A 21495-nucleotide genomic window follows, 5' to 3' on the forward strand; every position below is an offset into this window, starting at 1 on the left:
TTTTTGGGATGGGATGCATCTTCTTGGAGAGGGACATGTTAAACCTAAAACCTTTCAGAGGAAAGGCTGAGCATTAAGAAAGTGTAATGAGAATGGAATAATGTCTTTGGTCTTTGGCCCTTAATCTGTAGGGAGGATTTCAGTGTCAGGGGATGGGAGGTGGTAAGCAATGTAAAACATTCATTTGCTTCTCATAGATGCAGTAAGTCGAAAATGATTCACTCCCTTCTCCTGATCTCTACTAAGTCTCTAGCTTTATGTGTATGCTAAGGCTCCTCATCCTTCACCTGCGGATAGTGTGTTAGGAATTTATAAATACAAGTTGGAAAGACTTTCCTAAATATTTCTGGTTTAGAAAAGAGAAGAAAACAACATAGAACAGAATGTTTTTTTCCTAATGGTGTCTTTACTTATGCATTTCCCTCTTCAGTATTTTATGTGTTTGCAAAGACTTCTTGACCCTATCAAGCAGCCTCCTGGAAACAGGCTAGGGATGTGGTTACAGAAACTTCTCACTCAGCAGGGTAAGAAATCACAGCTGCATCTAGTGCAGTGGCCAGCTGGGCAGCATGCCTGGCACAGAGCTCTTCTTTCAGTCTTTTTAACACTGATGAAAGACACAAGGCTGCTGTCCCTGGAGAGGCTTCCTTTCCCTGGCTGATGTGTGCATAGGGCAAAATGGAGAGTTGAGTCTTCTTGTGCCTTCTCAAACTGACAAACTCTAACCTGTTTCTTCAAGTGAATAGTAACAAAATAATTAATTTCTCTAATGCTAATAATAATTCTCTAACCTGAGGTTTATTCAGTGCTGTGATGAGCCAGAAACTCAGGTAATTTGCTATGTTCTTCATGCGGTGTTTTATCCTGTTAGCTGAGAAGGAAAACATGCTTGATGCCATTCCCCTGATCTAAGCAGGACCCCTGAGCCATAGCATTGATACCAAAAGACTAGGCTCTTACTATCTACAGCCTTCATTTTGAAATTTGGGGTAACTAGCAGCTGAACAAATTTTGAAACACAAAACAGCTGGTGAAAAAAAAGGTGGGCTGATGTGTCCCAGTCAGGAGGAGCAGGGGGATGAGCAAACACTGTAAAGTAAACACTAGCCAGGGTTTCCACTTGGTGTTTTGCTGTCCTAGGTTCATTAACAGTCGTGCTTCTAAATTTCTGTTCTCTATGAAAATATACAGAACCCAAACTGTTCCTTGAATGGCCCACTCTCGATGAACAAAAATCATAAAATAGATCTGGAAAACATTCCTGACAAACATTGATTAAATTCTTTAACCATGTCACAGAAAACCAGAAAATGAACACTCCAACCAGTTTGTTAGGTTAGAAAGCCAACATTACTTTGTTCAGCGCTGAGTGCATGGGGATCATTCCACCTAATGTGCACAAACAGCAGCCTGACAGACCAGGTTACATTCTGAAAGTAATACACATACATTACAATTCTATTACATATTCATTACATTGCCTGAATGTATGCATATATGCTAATTATTGCTATGGACTTACTTAGATACGGTTTGAGATCGTCTAATGAATCTTTTCTCCTTTAGAGTATCTCAAATATCTGATCAGGTCATAATGTACTTCTCTTGCCATTTTTTTCTCTAACACACAATCCTTGTTGTCAAAACTCAGGCATCTTTTAGTACATAGTAATCACTGATATAGGTAAATCAGGAAACAATAGCTGGCCTGTAGAGAGTTAACACAATGCCACATTAATCTCTGGTTTTTGTACTAAGCACTGTGTGGTACAAACCTAAGTATTAATCGTGGAGGTAGGGATCAAACTATTGTGCTAAAGTCAAAATTTTTCCAACATTTCCCCCCATTGCTGGATAGACTCCTTTTTAAAGAAATATAACTTGTTCACGAACAACCAGAAGAGATTGCTGAGGGGAGGCAGCATAATGATCTTCAGGTGTTCAAAGGCTGGTGCAGCACTGAAGGGAATGATCATCTTTTCTGACCAGGATGTATAGGAAAGCAGCCATGGCACAGACTGCCTGAGGAGACTGTCAAGTCTCTGTCACTGAAAGGCTTTACAAAAGCTAGATGAGTGTAAGAAATAATGAACATGGGTATGGGTGATCCCGCCTTGGGATGTGAGCATGGACTGAGTGATCTTCCAGGTTGCTGCCAGCTCTGTGCAATTCTGTTGCGTTTGCTCAGACTTCTCCTGCAGCTGAAAAAGCTGTTTCTTGCTCTTGCTCTGGGGTTTCTGAAATGTCAATAACAATAAAACTGCTCAAGAAAAAAAAAACCAAACAAACAAACAACAAAAAAACAAAGCAACAAAACAACCAAACCAAAAGCGTTTGGGAAATATCTTTCAGGGATTCAGCTCAGGATATCTCACACCTTTGATGTGAGATGTGTCTCTCAGACACTCCAAGGCAGTGAGTCCTGCAGAAAGGAGTAGGACAGTAGGACTGTGTAGCCCATAGTATGGTCTGGTGGCTTTTTTTATTACCTGAGATATATATATGAAATGGGGTAGAAGGAGCAACACTTCCTACTAATGTGTCACTTCCCTGACTTGTGTGATTCATTTTTACAACTACAGGATGAAGCTGTGTGATTGTAGAATTCATTGCCCTGGATTTTTTGGGGATATCTTCTTTGCAAAATTCCATGATGTCTGGAATCATAGTTAGGCAATGTTTTTTCCTTTGATGAAAAAGTAACTTGATTCGCTTCTACTTGGCTCTCTGTTTCCATGAGATCCTGTGACTTCTCGGACTTGAGGTGTCTGTTTCAGATGTGGTGAAAATGAGGGTGAGAAGTTTGTAAGCTGTTTGGAGGAGGCAGGGACTGAGGCACTGGATAACTATAGAAACATTACCCACTTAGTAAATCATGCTAACAGCTGTGTGTTGATTCCTTCTAAACCCCTATTTCAGTTGCTAAAAGATGAATCTGAAATCCAATTGGATGTATTCCCTGACCTGAGCCTTGGCCTGACCAGCCGTTTCCAAGAAGTGTGTGCTCTCTGGGCCACTCAGAGGAGGTACTTTTTGCAGCTTTGACTGCAGACAGTCTGTCTTTCAGGCCTCATGGTTGTTTCTAAAACTGGCACTCTATTCTTTTGTGTGCCATAAACTGCTCTCTATAAGGAGAGATTAAATAGGCTTGGACTCTTCAGCCAGGAGAAGAGAGAGCTAGGCAGAGTTGTGTGATGAGGAGCAGCACGAAGGAGGTGAATAATAAACAAGAATTTGCTGTTTCTCACAAATTCAAATCTTACACTTCATCAAATTGGATGTTGTTAGATGCTGTAGAGGTCAAATATAAAGGAAAAAGCCAGTAAGGCGTACATGTATCCATAAGCCACAGATGGCTGGAAGCTGCCAAAGTGTTCAGTGGGATGCTCTTGAACTTATTTCATCAGCATTTTTGCTGTGACATTGTCACAGTAAGGAAATTGAAAGAGAGGCACTGTCTATCTGAAGCAAGTCTGGAGTGAGGTGATAAACTTAGGACTAGGAAGTCCAAGTTCCTCACTGTTTTTTAAAACGTCATTTTCATTGTGTGTAGTTCTTTGTACCTTTGTTGATCAAAATCAAAATATATTGCATCGCAGTTGGGCTAATCTCAAAATACATTGAAATTTGGCTGTGAGTTTTGCTCAGTACGAATACCTTCTGTACTGTGTTTTCTCTTCTTCTTGGTGGAATAGTGGGCGTGTGGGTCTGTCTCTGTGTGGGCAAACAATGGAAGGCATAGCCTGGGGAAAATTCAGTCAGCTGCTCATTTAAAAATAAACGAAATGGGTAGGAAAACAAATATGCAGATGCTGAGAATTTGGCCACACTCTTGAGAAGCTCTGGGACTTCCCATTCAGCAATTGGCTCACATGCCAGATTTTGTGACTAGAAATACTAGCTTCAGTCCTGAAGCTCAGTTGGTTGTTTTCTGTGGTTGGCATCCTGTTCAGAGAATAGATGCAGGAATGTGGGCTCAAGAGATACTGCAGCTGAAGAGTTGCCATGGATATTAGGAAAACATGCCAGAAAATCATTAAACCTCAGTCCAGAAACACTGTGGATTTCCCAGCCCTTCATCATACGGCACAGATGCTCCCTTTGGGCTGAGCAAGCCTTGCTGCTCTTACCACAGATGGATCCCAATGCAAGGGCTGCATTGTTGTGGGCAGCCTGAAGGAGTCAATTGATTAATCTCGTGCACTTCTTACATGCAGTGGGACAAACTGCTTTGCAGTGTTAGTCACAGAAAAGAGAATTCTATTTCCAGGAGTTCTTGCACTCTGTGTCTACACAAACAGGTAAGATCTGGTGTAGTTCTCCCTACCAGCTCCTCCAAAGTCTATAAAGAGAAGTGCTTAGGAGGTGTTGCAGTTGGGATAACTTGTACAAAAGAGCACAGTTTCCCTGTAAGTAGAAAACTGGTCTGTTTTCCCCTGAATTGGCACATCTCATGAAGTCTCCTTTGCCCCTCAGGGTGGTGCCAGACAAATGTTTGCTTCCACCAGACTTTTGAGGCAAATCCTCTTGGCATACACCCATAACAATGACATTGGTTTCATTAATGCTTTTGAATTCCTCAGCCCCCATCACAAAGGTTAAGGTATTTAAGTTTGCACTGTGCCGGGGAAAACTCTATTAAACGGTGTGAAATCTCATACATTCTGCTGCTCCTACCAGGACTGAAATAGCTTGAAGCAGTTAACTTTTTATTGGCAGTTTACCTGGACACAGGGAGGGCTAAGGCAGATGCAAAAGCACGATGCTGTATACTCATTGTTATATTGTCATAAATTCTGTACGTGATTTGTAATTGAGTAGATAACAGTAGGTAGGCTTGGGATTAGGAGGGCTTTTTATTTGTTGAACTGTCATTATTCATAAACGAACTATGAGAGTAGTCAGAGCCTGCTTTTCCTTAGGCTGAGATTTGCATGAATGGATAGATAAATGCATGTGTTGCTCTCCCCATCTACAACTGCTGAGGTAATTTAATCTTTTGCTGCAGCTTATGATGATTTTGCACTGATGAAGCTTTGACTGGGTTGTCCTGTTTTTATTTGGCTGGCACCCTGCCCTTGCTATAGCAACTACTGACATTACTTGTCAAGGACAACACTGAGAACTTCAGTTCCCTGAAGTGACCCGGGGGAGGGAGAGAAGGAAAAAAAAATTATTCACATTAAATCTACCTCAGCAGATGGATGGATGGTGCATCTTGCAGAACATCCTGGGAGTTCCAGTGATCTGCCATAAGGAACACAAAACCAGACCTTGGATATTTTCTTGTGAATCCTGGCACTGTTTTGTCTCTGTAGCATCAGTGGGCAGCCACAAGCACACATTGATGTTACCATCCTTATTAAATCAAGATTCATCTGCATATTCCAATTCTCTTAGCAAATACAAGTGGAGAGCAGCATGTGGTATTATACTCAATAATCACTGCGATGGGATTGGCATTAGCAGTACCTCATTAGGGAGAAGTGTTCAGCATTGATTCATGAGTTGGCTTCATTCTACTGCTTGAGCTGTGGAACACAAATACTGTCCTTAGTCTCTATCCTTTTATCCCTACCTGTGTTTTATCTGTGAAAATTCTTCATAATATTTTCTAAATAAATTAGCTGAATGTGTTCTTTTTCTTTGCTAAATAGAGCTGACCTTTTCAATCCTTCTTTATGCCTATTTCCTCTGTAGATTCTATTAGATTTTATTATCAATTTTTACTTATAAGAAATTGTTTGGGTTTTTTTTTACTTTTTCTTACTTTTATTTTAGTGCTGAACTTAACAATGCTTCACGTGTTGTAACATGAATGTTGTAATGGGCCTTTGGGAAATTAATTAGTATCACAGGTAAAGGGTGTTAGGATAAATCTAATGAAAGCACACTTTTTAGATTTCGGCAATCTTGTTGAGGATTTAACATATGCCCTGCACCAGAAGTCAAACTTTATATGACCCTTCCATTCCCCCTAGTTTGGCTATGCAAATGGGAAAATACCCTGGCTAATTATTGTAGGGAAGAATTTCTTGCAAAGAATAGAAATGTGAGCAATCCTGCCTGTTTGCATTCTCTGAAGCTGGTGGAGAGAGAAGTTGAGGCAAGACACCTGTGGTCAGCTATGGGAAAGAAGTACGCTGAAGTAGTTTAATGTAAACACTGTATTCATGGACCTTTGTGTGTAACCAGTGAGCGGTGTTATTCTGTTGTGTGAACATACTCAGGCAATCTGCATAAGGAACTGGGCACATGAACAATGTTATGGGTTATAATAGACCTGTGTGCGATCTGAATAGATGGCATTCACTTGATCATATTGGTCTGCACGTGATGTCCTTTGATCCTCTGCAAAATATTCCTGCTTTAAATGCTGTCCTGTGAGTTTTAATTTTCTTTGTTAGAGTCCCAGGCTGAGACTGGAAAAACAAACACTTAATACTGCATTCAACTCTACCTAAATACCTGCAGTGCATTGCAGAAAGAATAATTAAAAAAAAAACCACCACAAACACGCAATTTGGCATCCATTCTTGTCATTCTCTATAGTTTTACTGCTTTCAATATCTTTTCTGCAAAAATGGCAATTATTTTAGTCCAGATTATTTTCTCCTTGCAGGAAATCCTCTTACATTTTATAGCAATGAGTTGAATATGTTTAGATCACACTCTTTAAGCTTGGATGGTCATCAAATCTGGGATTTGAAGACATGAGAGGGTGTCATGTCCTTTTTTAAAACATTTCTGATTTTGGGTAAATCCCAAAGTTGGTTTGAATATTGCCCAATTATATCTCCATCCTCAGGAAAAACAAAGCATTTGGACTGCACACCTTGAGATGCTGGAATACCTGGATCTAGATTTTTTCCATTAAATGCTACATACAGGAGAGGTTGTCCTGCCTAGTTATAAGGATCTTGAGGGTCAAAATTAATAGTTCTTCTGATCTTTTGTGTCACCTTAAAATGATCACTTCAGTCCCATGAGTTCCTATTTTCTCCTTCACCTTTTGTCTCTCTTGACTGTTTTAGCAGTCTGTGAACATGTTTACCCATAGCTCAGGGCATACAGAAGCTTTGTGTCTCCTTCAAGTTTATATATCAATTAAAAATATGTGGAAATGTTTTCAAAAAGTTCCCCTTCCTTTTACATGGTACTTTGTAAAACACTGACAATTTGCTTTGTTCTCGTCCAGCAAAAATTATGATATTGTTAGAAATCCCTTTTTCATCAAATTTTCCTTAGAGAAATTCTTTTTTTTCCACTTTCTCTGCACCAAGCCCAAAGCAAAACACTGGAAATAATTATGCGAAAATGGAAGGGGAAAAATATCTTAAATCCAAACTATTTTATATGGTGGGAAAGGAAAAAGGGAAAAATGTGTCTTAATGACTTAATCCCTTGTAAAGATCACTATGCAGTGAAAAAATAGTATTAAAAATAGAGAAATACATGATGTTCTGTGAGAGTTGAAGAACCTCTTGGGTCCTTCCCTAAAGAATGCACCTACATCACAAATTAGACATGCCAAATAAAGGAGTTAAATTAATGGAATTAAACCCTTGCAGGTAGCTCATTTTGAACTGCAAGTCTGGGAAATCCTTTCGATACAATCCAAGTTTTAGGGTAGAATGACAGGATGCAGAAAAACTGACCAAGATTTAAAAAATCCAAACCCACAGGCATCTAAAGTCTGGGTATTGGAATTAAAATCCCTGCAATTCTGAAGAGCATCCCCTCATCTCCCCATATCTATTCTAATGTTTAAATTTAGCTGAATAATGCAGGTAATGGCAGAGCTTCTCTATCTGATAGCTTGAGGGCCGACTCACAGTGAATGTCATAAGCCCATGTAGAACAGTTTCCTGCTCTTGGACTGGTGTATGATCTTTGTGCTGTCAGATGTGCTTGGTCTGTGGCAGTTCTAAAGAATATATTTGTACAGAGCAAAGTCCCTGAAAAATTAGGCTATCACAGTGGAAAATGCTACCTCTGGGGAAGGGGCAGTTTTCTAGGCATTGTGTTTCTTTTATGGAAATGGAAAGGAATGCTCAGATTATTTGGATAATGGTCTGAATTGTTTTTGCCTGCCCTTCTCTAATTTTGTTTTCCCTGGCTTTGTTTCATACATGCCAGATCATTTTTAGAAAATGATGATTCTGGCCCAGGAACCATCACTGATCTGTATAAGTACTGTGTTTCAGAGCAAAAGAGAGACAGATTCTTCAGACTGGTCAGTATTGTTCAGTAAATCCTTTAAGTGGTAGGTAAAGAACTGATTTGAGCAGGGTGAACTCCATCGTGTGACTGCAATGACTTCTACATGTGGAAAGTTGCTGAAATTTGAGATAGTGTTGTCCCTGAGTGTAGGGACTTCCATCTAGTGTGGAAGAGGGAATTTGTCCTGAGACACCTATGGAGAAAGAAGGCAATTTGAAGGTCAGTAAGGGCTACTTAAATGGCTTTTGGAATCCAACTGGAGTGTGGAATTGAGTTTCAGGGGTAGCTCAATAGGGTTCACCCCTACTGTATTCCTTTAGAGTCAAAATTCATGGGATGTGCAATAACCATGGTAAATCAAAGGCCAAATATGGGGATGCATGCAGGATATAATATCCTGCCCTTGTTTGTTTGATTCTTGCAGATGGCTTTTCTGCGTTTGCTTTGTAAAATGATGAATTCTAAATGGAACAGCTGTCTGTACAGGATGGTTTATTTGTTTCCCTTTTTTCATTTTCAAATTTATTTATATAAAATCCTTTCTGCTGATGCCAAGCCAAACTGTCAGCACATTTACCTCTATTAAAAATGTAGGTGTTCTAACAACAAAGCAATCAAACCTTAAAAAGTGCCTTTTATCTAAAGCATAGATAATAGGCTCCTTTCCCTTCACTTGTGCCAGTCCCAGCACAACCTCCTCCCACAGTTCTGTCCCAGTCACATGCCCGAGGGCTGTTGGCATCAATGTTCAGATCTTCTAAATGTTGGTCTCACAGTGGTATGCAAATTCAGAGTCTGAACACCAAGGTGGCCACCACGGGTAACAATAATACATTTTAGAAGTTCAGTCATCAAGTTTTGCAAATCTCAGAAAGAAGAAAAACATAGCTTTGTGACTAGTTATTAAGATGACAGAAATAACTTTTCTTTCATATATTTTTTTTTAGTATCCATTCAGCGGGATAGACGTGATGATTCCCAGTTTGGAAATAAGAATTGTCTTTGTTCACGTTATTCTTGTTCTGTTTGTATTCTATGAGTTCTCATAATATAATAAATTTAGGAAAGAAAATGTACATGATTTAAAAATAAAAAATAAATATGCCCCAAGACTTTTTAATAAGTTGTTGATCATTTTTATAAAGAAGCAAAAGGAGAGAGAATTTGGAAGGAGTGGGAATGATGAGGGAATGTTTGCGGAGGAAAATAAAAGGTCTGAAGAGTGTTAATTCTTTTGCAGCCTGTTGTAATATTGCTTTTACACAATCTTTCTCCCTTCCTCCTCTGGTTCTGGTAGATCTCTTTTATCTCCTCAGTGAAGGAGATCTAGCCCACTGTTTTACCACAAAAGGATCTCTAAGGGAAAATAGGAGTGGGACAAGCTTCTGCAATACTTTTTCTGATGCTCTCTAATCTTCATTAGTTCTCCCCTTGGTAAACCTCTGAAGTTGTTATATGTTGTTTGTGTAGTAACATGGGTAGATCTTTCTTCAAAATGTTTGGTCTCCCCTTGAACCCAATTCTTGTATCAAAAATAACCTTGGCAAGGAATTTTTCCAGATTTACAGCTTAGCACAAAAGGGCCAAAATCCATTTTCTTGCAACTGGCCTCAATCTATTGAATTTAGTGGAAAGGCACCATTTTACCAGAGGACAATATAGTCTGTTACAGCAACATCAGGAGTTTCATCATAAATGCATGCCTGCTATATGAAGTTATCTGTTTTAATGTTGTATTTTGTTAATTATGCATTAAATAGCTGCTGGACTTAAATGGGAAAACATGCTGAAATAAAAATTAATTTGAGATAATATTTAGGAAAATGCCTTCTTGATAGAAAAATATCTAAAATATCATGTATTGTTACAGCATTGTTGAGTTTTAGGGATTTAGTGCTTGTTTAAAAATTATACACATTGCCAGTCTTAATATTGACGGGAGTGTGCTCTTTTTTTCATTCTCTCTATGATGGTTTCCTTTCCTTTTCATTTAGGAAGAATAAAGAGTAGTGTTGGCAAGATGTGTAGGGCTGACTATAGCAAAATCTCAGAGGTGCTTATTGAATGTACTGGGTTTATTTCTAGTCAAGTGTAATATGAAATGTGTAGAACTCCTTCAGCCTTCCCACTCAAGTAATTTTGTCATTGTTGTTTCTTGATCAGTCCTATCAAAAGGCCAAATTTTCACCCCTAATGTGTATGCAGTTTTTCCTTTGATTTCAAGGGAAGCACACCCACAGTTTTAAAGGTGATTGTTTCATCTAAGGATGGTGAAGGCTTTTGTGCAGGCTCTGCATATTGCTCACTTAAATGGCTAAGATGTATGCTTTCCACCTTGGCTGAAGTAGGGAAAAATTTATTTGCTTCATTTATTTTTTTAAAATAAGAATTTTTCACCATGGTTTATGCTATGAATTAACCTGGAACATTAGAGTCCCTGGTCTGTCACAAACTTTCTTAGGAAAATCCTAAAATTTCCAAGTGCTTCATTTATGATATTTGCAAAAATTGAGTTGATTGGTTTGTTCATTTCAATTGCAAATAGGTCAGGGTCTGTCTGCTGCAAACTTTTGTCTGTGAAACCTTCAGTGATACCACTGATTTTTTTTTCCTTTGCTACAATTGTTTGTTTCTACTAAAATGCAAATATGAATTTAAATTTTAAATTACATATATTTAAATCCTTCAACATGAGGATCTAGGACAGTTCGCAGATGGAACAACCTGTGACTTAGCCATGCCTTGATTAATTTTAATAATTGCTATTTCTTAATTTTGAGTTCTCAGACAATTAGGATAAATTTTGCTTCTAATGAAGACACAACTGCTCAACTAGAATAGGATTATGATAATTATTAGCATTGCAAAGAATTTTTTTCATAAGCTCTTAGAAGGGTTAGTTATCTGACCAAAACCAAGATCAATGCAGTTGCTGCTAATTAAAGCAAGTAGACTAAGGAATAAAAAGGTTTAAATCTGAATTTATGAATATCATTAAAAGCTTACATGGTTAGTTTGACTTGAGTTTGGTGCATTGTTGGGGGAAGAAAAAAATGTCTGCATTTGGAAGAGAAGTAGAAATGAGAAATGACCTTCAACTTTGTAAAGTGTTTTAAAGAAAGCTGTTTTAAGGGAATACATGTGGCAAAGCCTCTGATACAGGCCTTTGGCAAACCACAGATTACTAGTAATTAGCTCTCCTGCATTAGGTTAATTAATAAAAGCTAACTTAAAATAGGCAGAGAAAGTGTATTTGTCCATTACCCTGATGATGGAAATTGTGATAGCACAGCACTCTACATTTTACCTCTTCAAAGAGCTCTGTTAACATCAGTCCTTTCTTGTTACCAGCAGCCCTGTGATGCGAATAGAACTACTGATGTTGTACAGGTGACATAAATGAATGTTTATCCCTAAATAGCGACTGGAGTTAAAGGCAGTGTGCAGAGGGCAAGGGGAGGCACAACCAAAGCACAAATAGGAGTAAATCCCCTCTCACAGGCAAAATTCACATGTTATCCCCATAGTGGTGGTGTGTTGCTGTGCTTTGTCTCTGGAACAAAGCTGCTTGGAAGCTGATGGTTTGAGGAGCTGGCATGGTCATGCACAGCATTGCAGGATGCAGATCTGTGCCATCCTGTAAGTCTGCTTGTGCTTTCTTCAGTATCCACCCAAAGCTTCTAAATCTCACTTCACTGTTACCAGGAGTAGATGTGATGGCAGAGAGGGGCTGGGTGGGCTCTCACTGCACCAGCAGGCTGTTTGGCTGTTACATGATTGCTCAGCCTACTATTAAAAGACAAAATCTGATTTCTTCTCAGAATTGCTGACTTGCAATGGTGGGGCAAACCTAGTGGTTTTGGTCCTCCCCTTTTTTTCTTGTTTTAGAAAAAAGCTGTTCTCCCACAGCACTGGAAAAGCTCTCTTGTGAGCTGGAAAACCAGGCATGTAATTGTCATAGTCTTTCCTCATTTTTTATTGGTGCCCAATAATTAATAGAACCCATGACAATTATTTTTATAAGACTAATATAATTGTTTCAGAAAATGTTACGAATAGTTATAATTAGCATACTTTGTTCTATTTCTCTAGTTGAATAATAAATAATTACTGCATAAGTAAGCATTACTAAAAATAATTAATCTTTCATGATAATATTTTTATATGATCTTTATAATTTTATGTAGGATGGTATAAATAATGATCAAGTAAAGCTAGGTTCTCCAATGAATCCCAGACTCATACTGATAGAGACGAATATCTGTATGTTTGTGTGAACAAGCATGGAGCATACTGAGGATCAGAGGTTAGTCTGATAGGCCTCTGCACACTTTGGGTTGTCAGTGCTTGACAGCTCTAAACAGCCTTGGACTCAGGTAGGTTGATGAAAACTTGGCTGATGAGGCTCAGAAGGCTGGTGAAGATGGATGACTGTTAAGGACATACAAGTTTTCTGCTTGCATGCATGAATTGGGTTTTAATTGTAAGCAGCCTAGAAGAAACAGACTAAAAGCCATAGTTAAAGGCAAAATGTATACTTAAATGCAAAAAAAATTCCTAAGGATGAGATGAACCACAGTAAAGTCATGCCTTCAGCTAGTGAAAATCTGGGTAGCATCAGTGACTTCAGCACTAACACCATGGAAAGATGTGGGCATAGAAAGGGATTTAAACCTCAAATTACAACGAAGCAAACCTTAATGTAGTTCCTTAGAGGAAGAGTTAAATTGATTGCTTGTTTCCCCTCCACCCACCCATCACAATTGAATCAGCAGTATAAACAAGTTACTTATTTTTCAAAAGTCAGAAATACTGTGTAAAAGAGATTAATATACTCTAGGAAGAAAAAAAAAACAATGAAACAGTGAACAATAGAATAATCTGTTTCTATTTAGGCTGGTGTATCTCCATTGCACTGCATGCATTTGTACCAGGGGAGTTTACATCAGCATTCACTTCGTGTCCTGGAGATTGAATTTATCTCCCACAGCTTTTGTTTCTGTTCACTTCCTGAGCTGCATGCTGTTGTACCTCTTTCTTCTTTTAATAATTTGTTTCACAAAAATACTTCAGAGGCACACCAACTAAAATGAGGAAGAGAAAGTACAGAACTCATAATTGAACCATATTTTTCCTCTCACTTCAGAGATTTGCATGCTGTTTGTGTTACCACAAATGTAACTCAGCCTAATTTTGATAACAGCAGTGCCTGTTTAATCAGAGAACAGGGAGTTCTCCTTTGAAACAAGATTTCAATAGCTTTTTTGCCTGTTACTTGTCTTGCACTGTGCTCAGAAAGTTTGCGACACTTTAATTGCTACCAAGTGGGCTATTTTTATTGAGAGTGATCTTTACCTACCTCCTGGATAGCTTAAATGTTGTTTCATTCAGTGCTTGTATTCGAAGCAAATCAAATATCAGAGGAATAAGCAATTATTTCAGGTGCTATACCCTGAATCAGCCCTAGGAAACTTTTGCCTGATTGAGGAGTTGAACCAGATTTATAACTTTTTTCCTGCGCATTATTTTTACAGAAATATGTATTATTAATTACATTTTTTAAACTGTCTCAATTAGATGTTTACCCAACTACTGTGAACATGGAGGAAAATGCTCTCAGTCCTGGACTACCTTCTACTGCGATTGCAATGATACAGGCTACACAGGAGCGACCTGTCACAACTGTAAGTAAACCCACACATACTGTGTTTCTGCTGCAGCTTGTATATCAGAAACTAGCATTGAGCTTTGTGTGAGAGGGCATATCATATCACAGGATTTAGCATGTCCTGACTTGGTTCAAATGGGTCTAAAATTGGACTGGGAACACACAGAAATACATTTGCAAATATGCGTGATTTTGACAAAACCAGATTATTTTAACTAATTTTCCACTTTGTTTTCCTTACACTGAACATTGATTTGGAGAGTCATAAAGTCATTCATATTACATACACTTCATAGACACATTGGTCATAAGACATGTAGTTAAATTTAGCAGAGCTGAGCTGGCTGATTTTAATCTGTGTTTGGGGCTTTACGTCAATTTTGCCATGCTGGTCGTTGTTTTTAGGTTTCTGAAAGTTCATGTTGCAAGAGCCCAGTTTTCAACAGTTAATGAGTTTTTTGGGGCTGCTGCTATTAGTAAGAATACAGTATCTGGAACTTACAGTACATGAAACGTTCAGCTACTGAAATCCACAGCAAAAGGAATATTAAGGTGTTTTAAAGGTTAAAAAAACCCCTTTCAAACACTAGAGGCACAACGTGCTGTGAATTCTAATAAAAAATTCAGAGAAAAGAAAAGCCAAAATAAAGCCTCTTTATACAGCAAACTGCAAGGCAAAACAGAAAATGAGGGTAAGCTTCCAGTTCTAACATTAGAAATAGAGAAAAATGCAGTGAGTAAGCATAACAATTCCAGGAATACAACTATAACACTCTGGGTGTTTGATGAGCACTTGGACCACAAATAGGTTGAGATTGGTGAGATGCATTATTTTTTCCCCTGTTAAGCTAAAAAGCAGAAGAGAAGGAAGGGTACTTAGTGGTTTGAAGCTGAGAATATTGGCAATCTTACTATAATTTTGGAGACTTTAATGGTTTGCTAGTTAATGGTGAAATCATTTGTGGGGTCTGTAGCTGACAGGAGAGGCTGTTGAGAGGTCTGTTCATGGATTTTTCACCTGAACTCTCTTTTGTAAACACAAAGGTAGGCAGAGGCTTGGTGTAGAAGCCAGATGAAGGATGGGAAGAAAAATACTGAGTTTATAGTTTTAAAAAGAGGGCTTACTTTTTGCCCATTGCTTTTGTTGTTCCAATGGTTATCACCCCTTGTCAAGCCTTTGAACCCAGCCCCCAGAGTACATGCAGTGACTGAGGCCACGGCAGAGTATTTACACCAGCTGATGTCTGGTACAAAACTAGATGGCCAAATCAGTTGGTGAGAACTACTGACCATCAAAGGTGATTACGGACACTTTACTCTAGGCTACATCTGTGCTGTCCTATTAGCTCAGGGCCTGAGGCTCACTCAGTCTGTGCCAACTCAGTGTGGCTTCTCTCCGAAGAAAAGCATCTCATTACCACAGAGAACTGGTTCATGACCAGTTTGCCCCATAGGCATTTCCGTGGAGCTGGTGAAGTCTCCTGCTTCTGTCAGCTCATGTCTGCATTCTCAAAGGCACATACGTAGCTGCGGTTATCTAAGGTTCACTGCTGTAGAAGCTATGAAAAGTTTCTTAGGAAGGTCATGTGTTCAGACTTTTCACTAGATCAAGCTGGGCACACGTGTGATGATGTGATTCTCCTGATCAGCTTATTTACAACTTTATTATCAACAGCTAATTTGATTCCAGGTAGATTGTGGAACTAGGTGCCCTGTAAGCCAAGCAACACTGATAAACAGCAACATCAGTCTGGAGAAATGCATTCATGTGCTTGAAATATGCAATGAAACCAATTCAAAGCTTGTGGGCAAATGCAGACTGTTGATAAGGAACCTGCAGAACAAGAGACGTTATCACTTTCGGCTGATACTGGTTGACATACTGGAGTATCTGTTAGCAGGTGAATGAAAGGCACAGATTTGATCACAGGAAAACTCCAGAATATCCTCAATGTATAGGAAACTCCAACTGTGTAATCAGATGTAGTTCTATCAAAGTAATACATCTAATTTTGTAAGTTTTGAAGCATAATCTCAAAAGATTTTAATTTTTACTTGAAACTGACGCTGACGGGCCTGAAATTGAACTAACACTACTTTGGAGAGGCTTTTTCTTGCATCAATCTGCCCTTTAGACCCAAATCAATGGAGCAACAAGGGAAAGATTTAGCTGGCAATCTGCTGCAAGTGAAACAATATGAATTCTTTAATTGTTGGCTCAATTTCTTGTGTGAGTTGCATTACTGTGAGTTTTGCCTGATTTTAGTGTGGTAAGAGGTGAGGTGCCACTGGTTGAAAACTGTGAAAAGACCCATTCTTTGCGATGCTTCTGGGAAGAATGCAAGGCATGCATCTGCAAGGCAGAATGAATTGGTTTATGTCTTACCACCTCAGATTGGGAGGCTTGTCCATTTTAAGAACTGAGATCTGAAGACAAATTGTCCCTAACTTACTGTCATCATATGTGAAGTGTTGAAATGCATTTTAGGGTTGATACATAAGCAGTTTTACTTTTATCTTCCAAATATTCCTGGACCACACTGGGTCCTGCTGTGAAGAATAGCTAACAATTCATACTATCCTTTCTTCAGAGAGTTTGCAGTTAAGTTTCTGAGGGCAAAAACCATGCTGGTGCAGGTGACAGGAGTGCCATAAGGCTTCATCAGCATCATAGATGGCTGTTTCAGTCTGCCAAGTGCATAATAATTTCTAGGCTTTCTTGTAGCCAAATAGTCATGAGGTAGAGATTAAAAAGAAGAAGAAATTGAATGTTTGCAGACACAGAGTGACATGAGAGAAAGCAATAATGTGCTTGTTTGAAAAATATAAGGCTATGGCCAGGGGATTTTGACATTTTTGAGAAGACAAATGTCAGAGTAATGACAGGTAGATAAGTTGAAATGTGCCATGAAAAGCAAAGATAAATAGTTTGCATTTGATGCAACAGAGGGGAATTAGACAGTGTCAGAACATAACAGTAACTTGATAGAAGACACAGCTGGGACAATGTTTGCAAGACCATGTCAGATATGTGGGACAAGATTGTGTCTGGCATGACTGAAAGTGGGTAGTTGAAATTCAAGATGTGTGGATGAAGCAAAAGTGTGCATCTGAAGATACATGTATAGAACTAGCTGGCTCTAGACATGGCCTTTATATACTCTTACTAGAGGCAGCTAGTTGTCTACCAACCTCAAGTATTTTCCTGTTAACTCAAAATCTCTTCTGATGTTGAAAGCTCCTAAATTGTCACAGTACATTTGACAATCTGCCTGATCCAGATGAGGGTCCATCACTGAAAACGGTGTGGTCCTGTCCCATTAAGTAGCTATTGTGTAGCAGACAGGCTTCACTCTGAAGTTTCATCTGGTCCTGCTTCTGTTCTCTTCCTCTTTGTACTTAGCTGTAAATACAGGTAAAATGATGCTAAAACCCACAGAATGTTTTCCGGGTTTCACTAATATGTAAGAGTCTTAATATTTTCTAAACAGGTAGTTTCTTTCTTGCAAATCTTATTGTCTGATGCATAAGGACATTTCTTTGCTTAGTAACAGTTAATCCTCCTTCACTAACTGCTACACGGAGTATTATCAAAACCTTTCAAGTCTTTTGTTGTTGTTGTTTGGTTTGACTTTTGGTTTTTCAGTTTGTTTGTTTTTTGGGTTTTTTCCATTTTGGATTTACCTCTCCTCATTACATCTTTCCAGTGCAATTCACATCTTCCAGGCTAGTCACAGCACTGATAGGTACTTCTGTTTCCATCTCAGTACTCTCTGTAGCTCTGAAACCCTAAAGCATGTGCTAGTGCCTTGCTGTCACAAATGCATGTGGACATACAATTTGATGTCCTTGTGCTGACTGTCTCCAGATGTCCATTTCACTGCTCACAGTTTGGGGAAACTAGGAGTCATGGAATAACCCTATAAGATATAAAGCCAGCTGTAGGTGGCTTTTTACATTTGATTGTGTATGAATTTTGTTATGCCTTAGTTTCTCTGCCTGTGTTGGGAAAGATCCAATTTGCAGGTATATTAAAAGGTGTGTGATCTATATCATCTACTGAAATGGTATGGGTTCTTTCCTTAGAAACTACTCTTGGCTTATTGCTACTTGAGCTTATCTGTAGCTGAGACAGTGCTTTGAGGATACAATCATATTTCAATCTGTAAAATGCATGGGTTTGCTTTTTGCTTTATCTTTTAAATGTGTTTCACACAGCTTGCATTTAAATAGGTTGGAAGATAAGCTCAGCTGAAGCCTTTTTAAGAGACAGATGCTTTTCCCATTTCTACAGTGTGTAGGTAGCCTGCTGATCCATCACGTATTGGAGTAGTCTGATATGATCCAGAAAGATAGGAGATGATCCCTTATGTAATCACCTGTGTGAACCACAGCAAAATAGATAATTGTTTTCTGCTTTCCCCCTTTAGATAAGAACACTGTTAGTGCATAGCTTGGGAAAAAAAAAGCATGAGTGGGATTCAGCTCATCCAGCTTTTGCTGTCTGATACTGTGGCATCCAATCTAAGATAGTGGTCTGTGCTCTCTATATATGTAGAGTGTGAACTACTTAACGAATCTCACTGTGAGATAGGGTGTTCATGGTAAATTTATGGACCACCTCTGAAATGGGCCAGTGTCTGTCATCTGTAGAGGGAGGCTTCTTAGCTTGGACAGACAGGGCAACTGAAGGTAGGTCAGAATTACAATATATATAGAGAGGGAAATTGAGAAGTGAATTATATATATAATTCACTTATATACTTATATGTATATTTATAGGTATAATATATATACATAATTATATATATAATTAATATATATAATTAATATATATATTAGTTTAAGGGAATATTTTAAAAGCTGCAGAGTCATCTTCCTCATACCATTAATTCTCATAATTATCATATGATAGTAAGAGCAGTAGATCAGTATAGAACAGCCCTGAGATACAGATTGTTATAACTTTATTGCAAGATAATGATTAGTAATCTTGTCCTTTGTGAGTTATGTTAGTCCGTTAAAAAGCCTCATCTTCCTAGTCTATATTTCTATTATTTTCATTTGTGGTAGTTTTCAGGTGGTTTTTAGTCTTGGGTGAATTTTTTAATTCCAAAGCGTGCTGAGCATTGATATAAAAAACGGTGGGAACTAAAAAATAATGGTTTTATTCTTCATGTTCTGGGGATGTCAACATGTCCCAAAGCTTTGGAAGGTGATAATTAAGAATGTAATTTAATTCTGGATATTTGCTTTGGTGTGTGATCTATCTTGCACATACAGGCATGTGCCTTATTGGCCTAGGTAATTGCTGGAGGAAAGATTCATCCAATAATGGAAATGTCATATAGTCATTGATATGGCATAAACTTAACATAACTTCAGGCTTTGAAAATGTATTCTTTAATATTAATATGCTTACTGAATATATAATTTTTGATCTGAAAAGCTTAATATAGCTTCAGCCAGATTGTTAGCAGTACTGAGCTGCATCTTAAAATGCCAGCCGTGGTTTTGGTAATTCTCATGTGTTCCAAGGTAGGGACATACGTACACATTTTGCTGTCTGGGCGAATGAGATTCAGACATTTTTTGGCTTGAAAGATGTCCAACAGTGAGTTTGGTCATGTAATTTGAATTTCCTGAGTAACCAGTTGTTCTGTCTGGGATTCTTGGAACCCTTTTTTTTTTCCATGTGTGTTTAAACACATTGGTGTTCTTTGACTAAAGAAAACACATTTAATAATCATATCAAACCTTCTGTACAGTACTTGGTGTTCCTGCATATTTTTGTTCACACCATGCTTTTGGAATATGAATTTTCATTATTTATTTTGTAATAAATTACTGTGTTATTAATACTTCCCTTTTAGTATGTGTATCTGTAAATTGTGAATCTGCATGTCTCAGTGGTGTTCATTTAAAAAAAGTTTTTCCCTTTGCCTGACATTTCCTTATAAATAACACAGAGAATATTCCACTTCAGGGCTTTACTGCAGAACACAGTATGCGGAGGACGAACTCAGTCCTTTTTGAAGCCTTGAAGCCTGTCTTCTTTAGGTGTGACAGTGACCACAGGGATACCAGTACTTTGAAGAGCAAGACTGAAATACCGTGCTCTGCACAGCATCCTTCAAGTATTTAATTGCTTGTTTCCCTCCAACACTGCTCTTAAAATGGAATAGGTCTCCCTGAGGGGTTTCTTGCAGCAGCAGGACTTGCAGGTCACCCTGCACCAGCGCCAGGTAGGGGCCACTGGGGTACGTGACCGACACAGCCGCCTCCAAACCTCAGCAGGGAAGTGACAGGGCAGGACAGCTTGACATGATCTTTTCTAGCTTGGCCAGGGGGAGCCTTGGATGGTAGGAAATTGGCTGATCCCCCGCGGTATGAGAGTATCACTCCCTAACATCCATTTAGGTGGCACTGTGGTAGAAGTAATTTTAACTCTATCTATGGAAATAACATATTCTTTATCAGATGAGTAAATACATATTTTAAAAAGAAAAAAATAAGCCATCAGTCATCCAGGCACATCACAGCAGAAACTGCATTAGTCTGTCAAGAGCAGAGCTGTCAGAATCCAGTTTCCAAGAGTACAGATTTCATTTTCTGGCATTTACAAGACAATTGTATTATAAGGGTGAGAATGATGATCATTCCCATAGTTCATTGCCTGTACGAATACCTCTGTTGTTGGAATAAGAAGAAACCTCCTATTGCATATTGCATTGTTATTTAGAAAAATCCTCGGTTGAACACTCATTACTGTGAGTCTGTTATAGCAAATCTGTCAGGCCTGAGGTACACAAGCAGAGAGTGAAATAGTCATCTCCAGTCTGCATCCAGGAGCTCTGACTATTTTGTTGGGAATTCTTGATTTAGTCTGGTCAGCATTTGTGCATATCTATTTATCCAAGGTCAGTCTAGGGCTGGTTGAAGATCGCATCTGAATCCACAGATCTTACTTGCCTTTCCAGTCTAAACTAGACATAAGTTTTCACCTGTGAATATAATAAAATTATTATGATAAGCATTATTATTGCTCTTTGTGTCTAAGATGCAGAGAATTAAAGAACAATTGCATGTCTCAAGTGATCTGAAAGCAAGTATTCTGTCTAGATATTTTCATAACTGTACAACTCTTAGAGATGGTATAAGTGACATAGATTCCACTTCTATATTTTAGCTGGGAAGTGGACAACATCGGCCCCTCCCAATGAAATCAGGAATTAAAGTTCTTTAGGTCTCTTAAATATATTTTCTATATTATATTACCATAAAATGTTCTCTCCCTCTGATAAATTAAAAATTATCAGCTACTTTTATTAGATTATGTGAATCCAATCTTGAAACAGTAACACTATAGGATTCATTTTGTAAATCATAACTGGTACAGCTCAAATTTTTAATCTCTAGCTCACATTTCATGCAATAAAATCAATTTCCAAAGTAATTGGAAGTACAGTATGAAAGAAACATTGAGAATTTTAAGGTTTATTTTTTGAGGGAAGTTGTCTTGGTGCCCATTAAATTTGAAAAGAACAGAATCCTCTGAGGAAAAACAAACAAACAAATTCCTTTTCATTTAGAACTTACCTCTG

General features: G+C 38.4%; 1 protein-coding gene across 1 annotated transcript in view; it reads left to right on the forward strand.

Moving 5' to 3' along the window:
- Positions 1–21495, forward strand: part of CNTNAP5 (contactin associated protein family member 5) — a 286664-nt gene that overhangs the window by 164675 nt on the left and 100494 nt on the right. Inside the window, exon 11 of the mRNA XM_071562346.1 lies at positions 13801–13907. Within this exon, the coding sequence (XP_071418447.1) occupies positions 13801–13907 (107 nt within the window). The remainder of the gene's footprint in view (positions 1–13800; positions 13908–21495) is intronic.

The sequence above is a fragment of the Pithys albifrons genome, chromosome 8 (assembly GCF_047495875.1).
Source record: "Pithys albifrons albifrons isolate INPA30051 chromosome 8, PitAlb_v1, whole genome shotgun sequence".
NCBI lineage: Eukaryota > Metazoa > Chordata > Aves > Passeriformes > Thamnophilidae > Pithys > Pithys albifrons.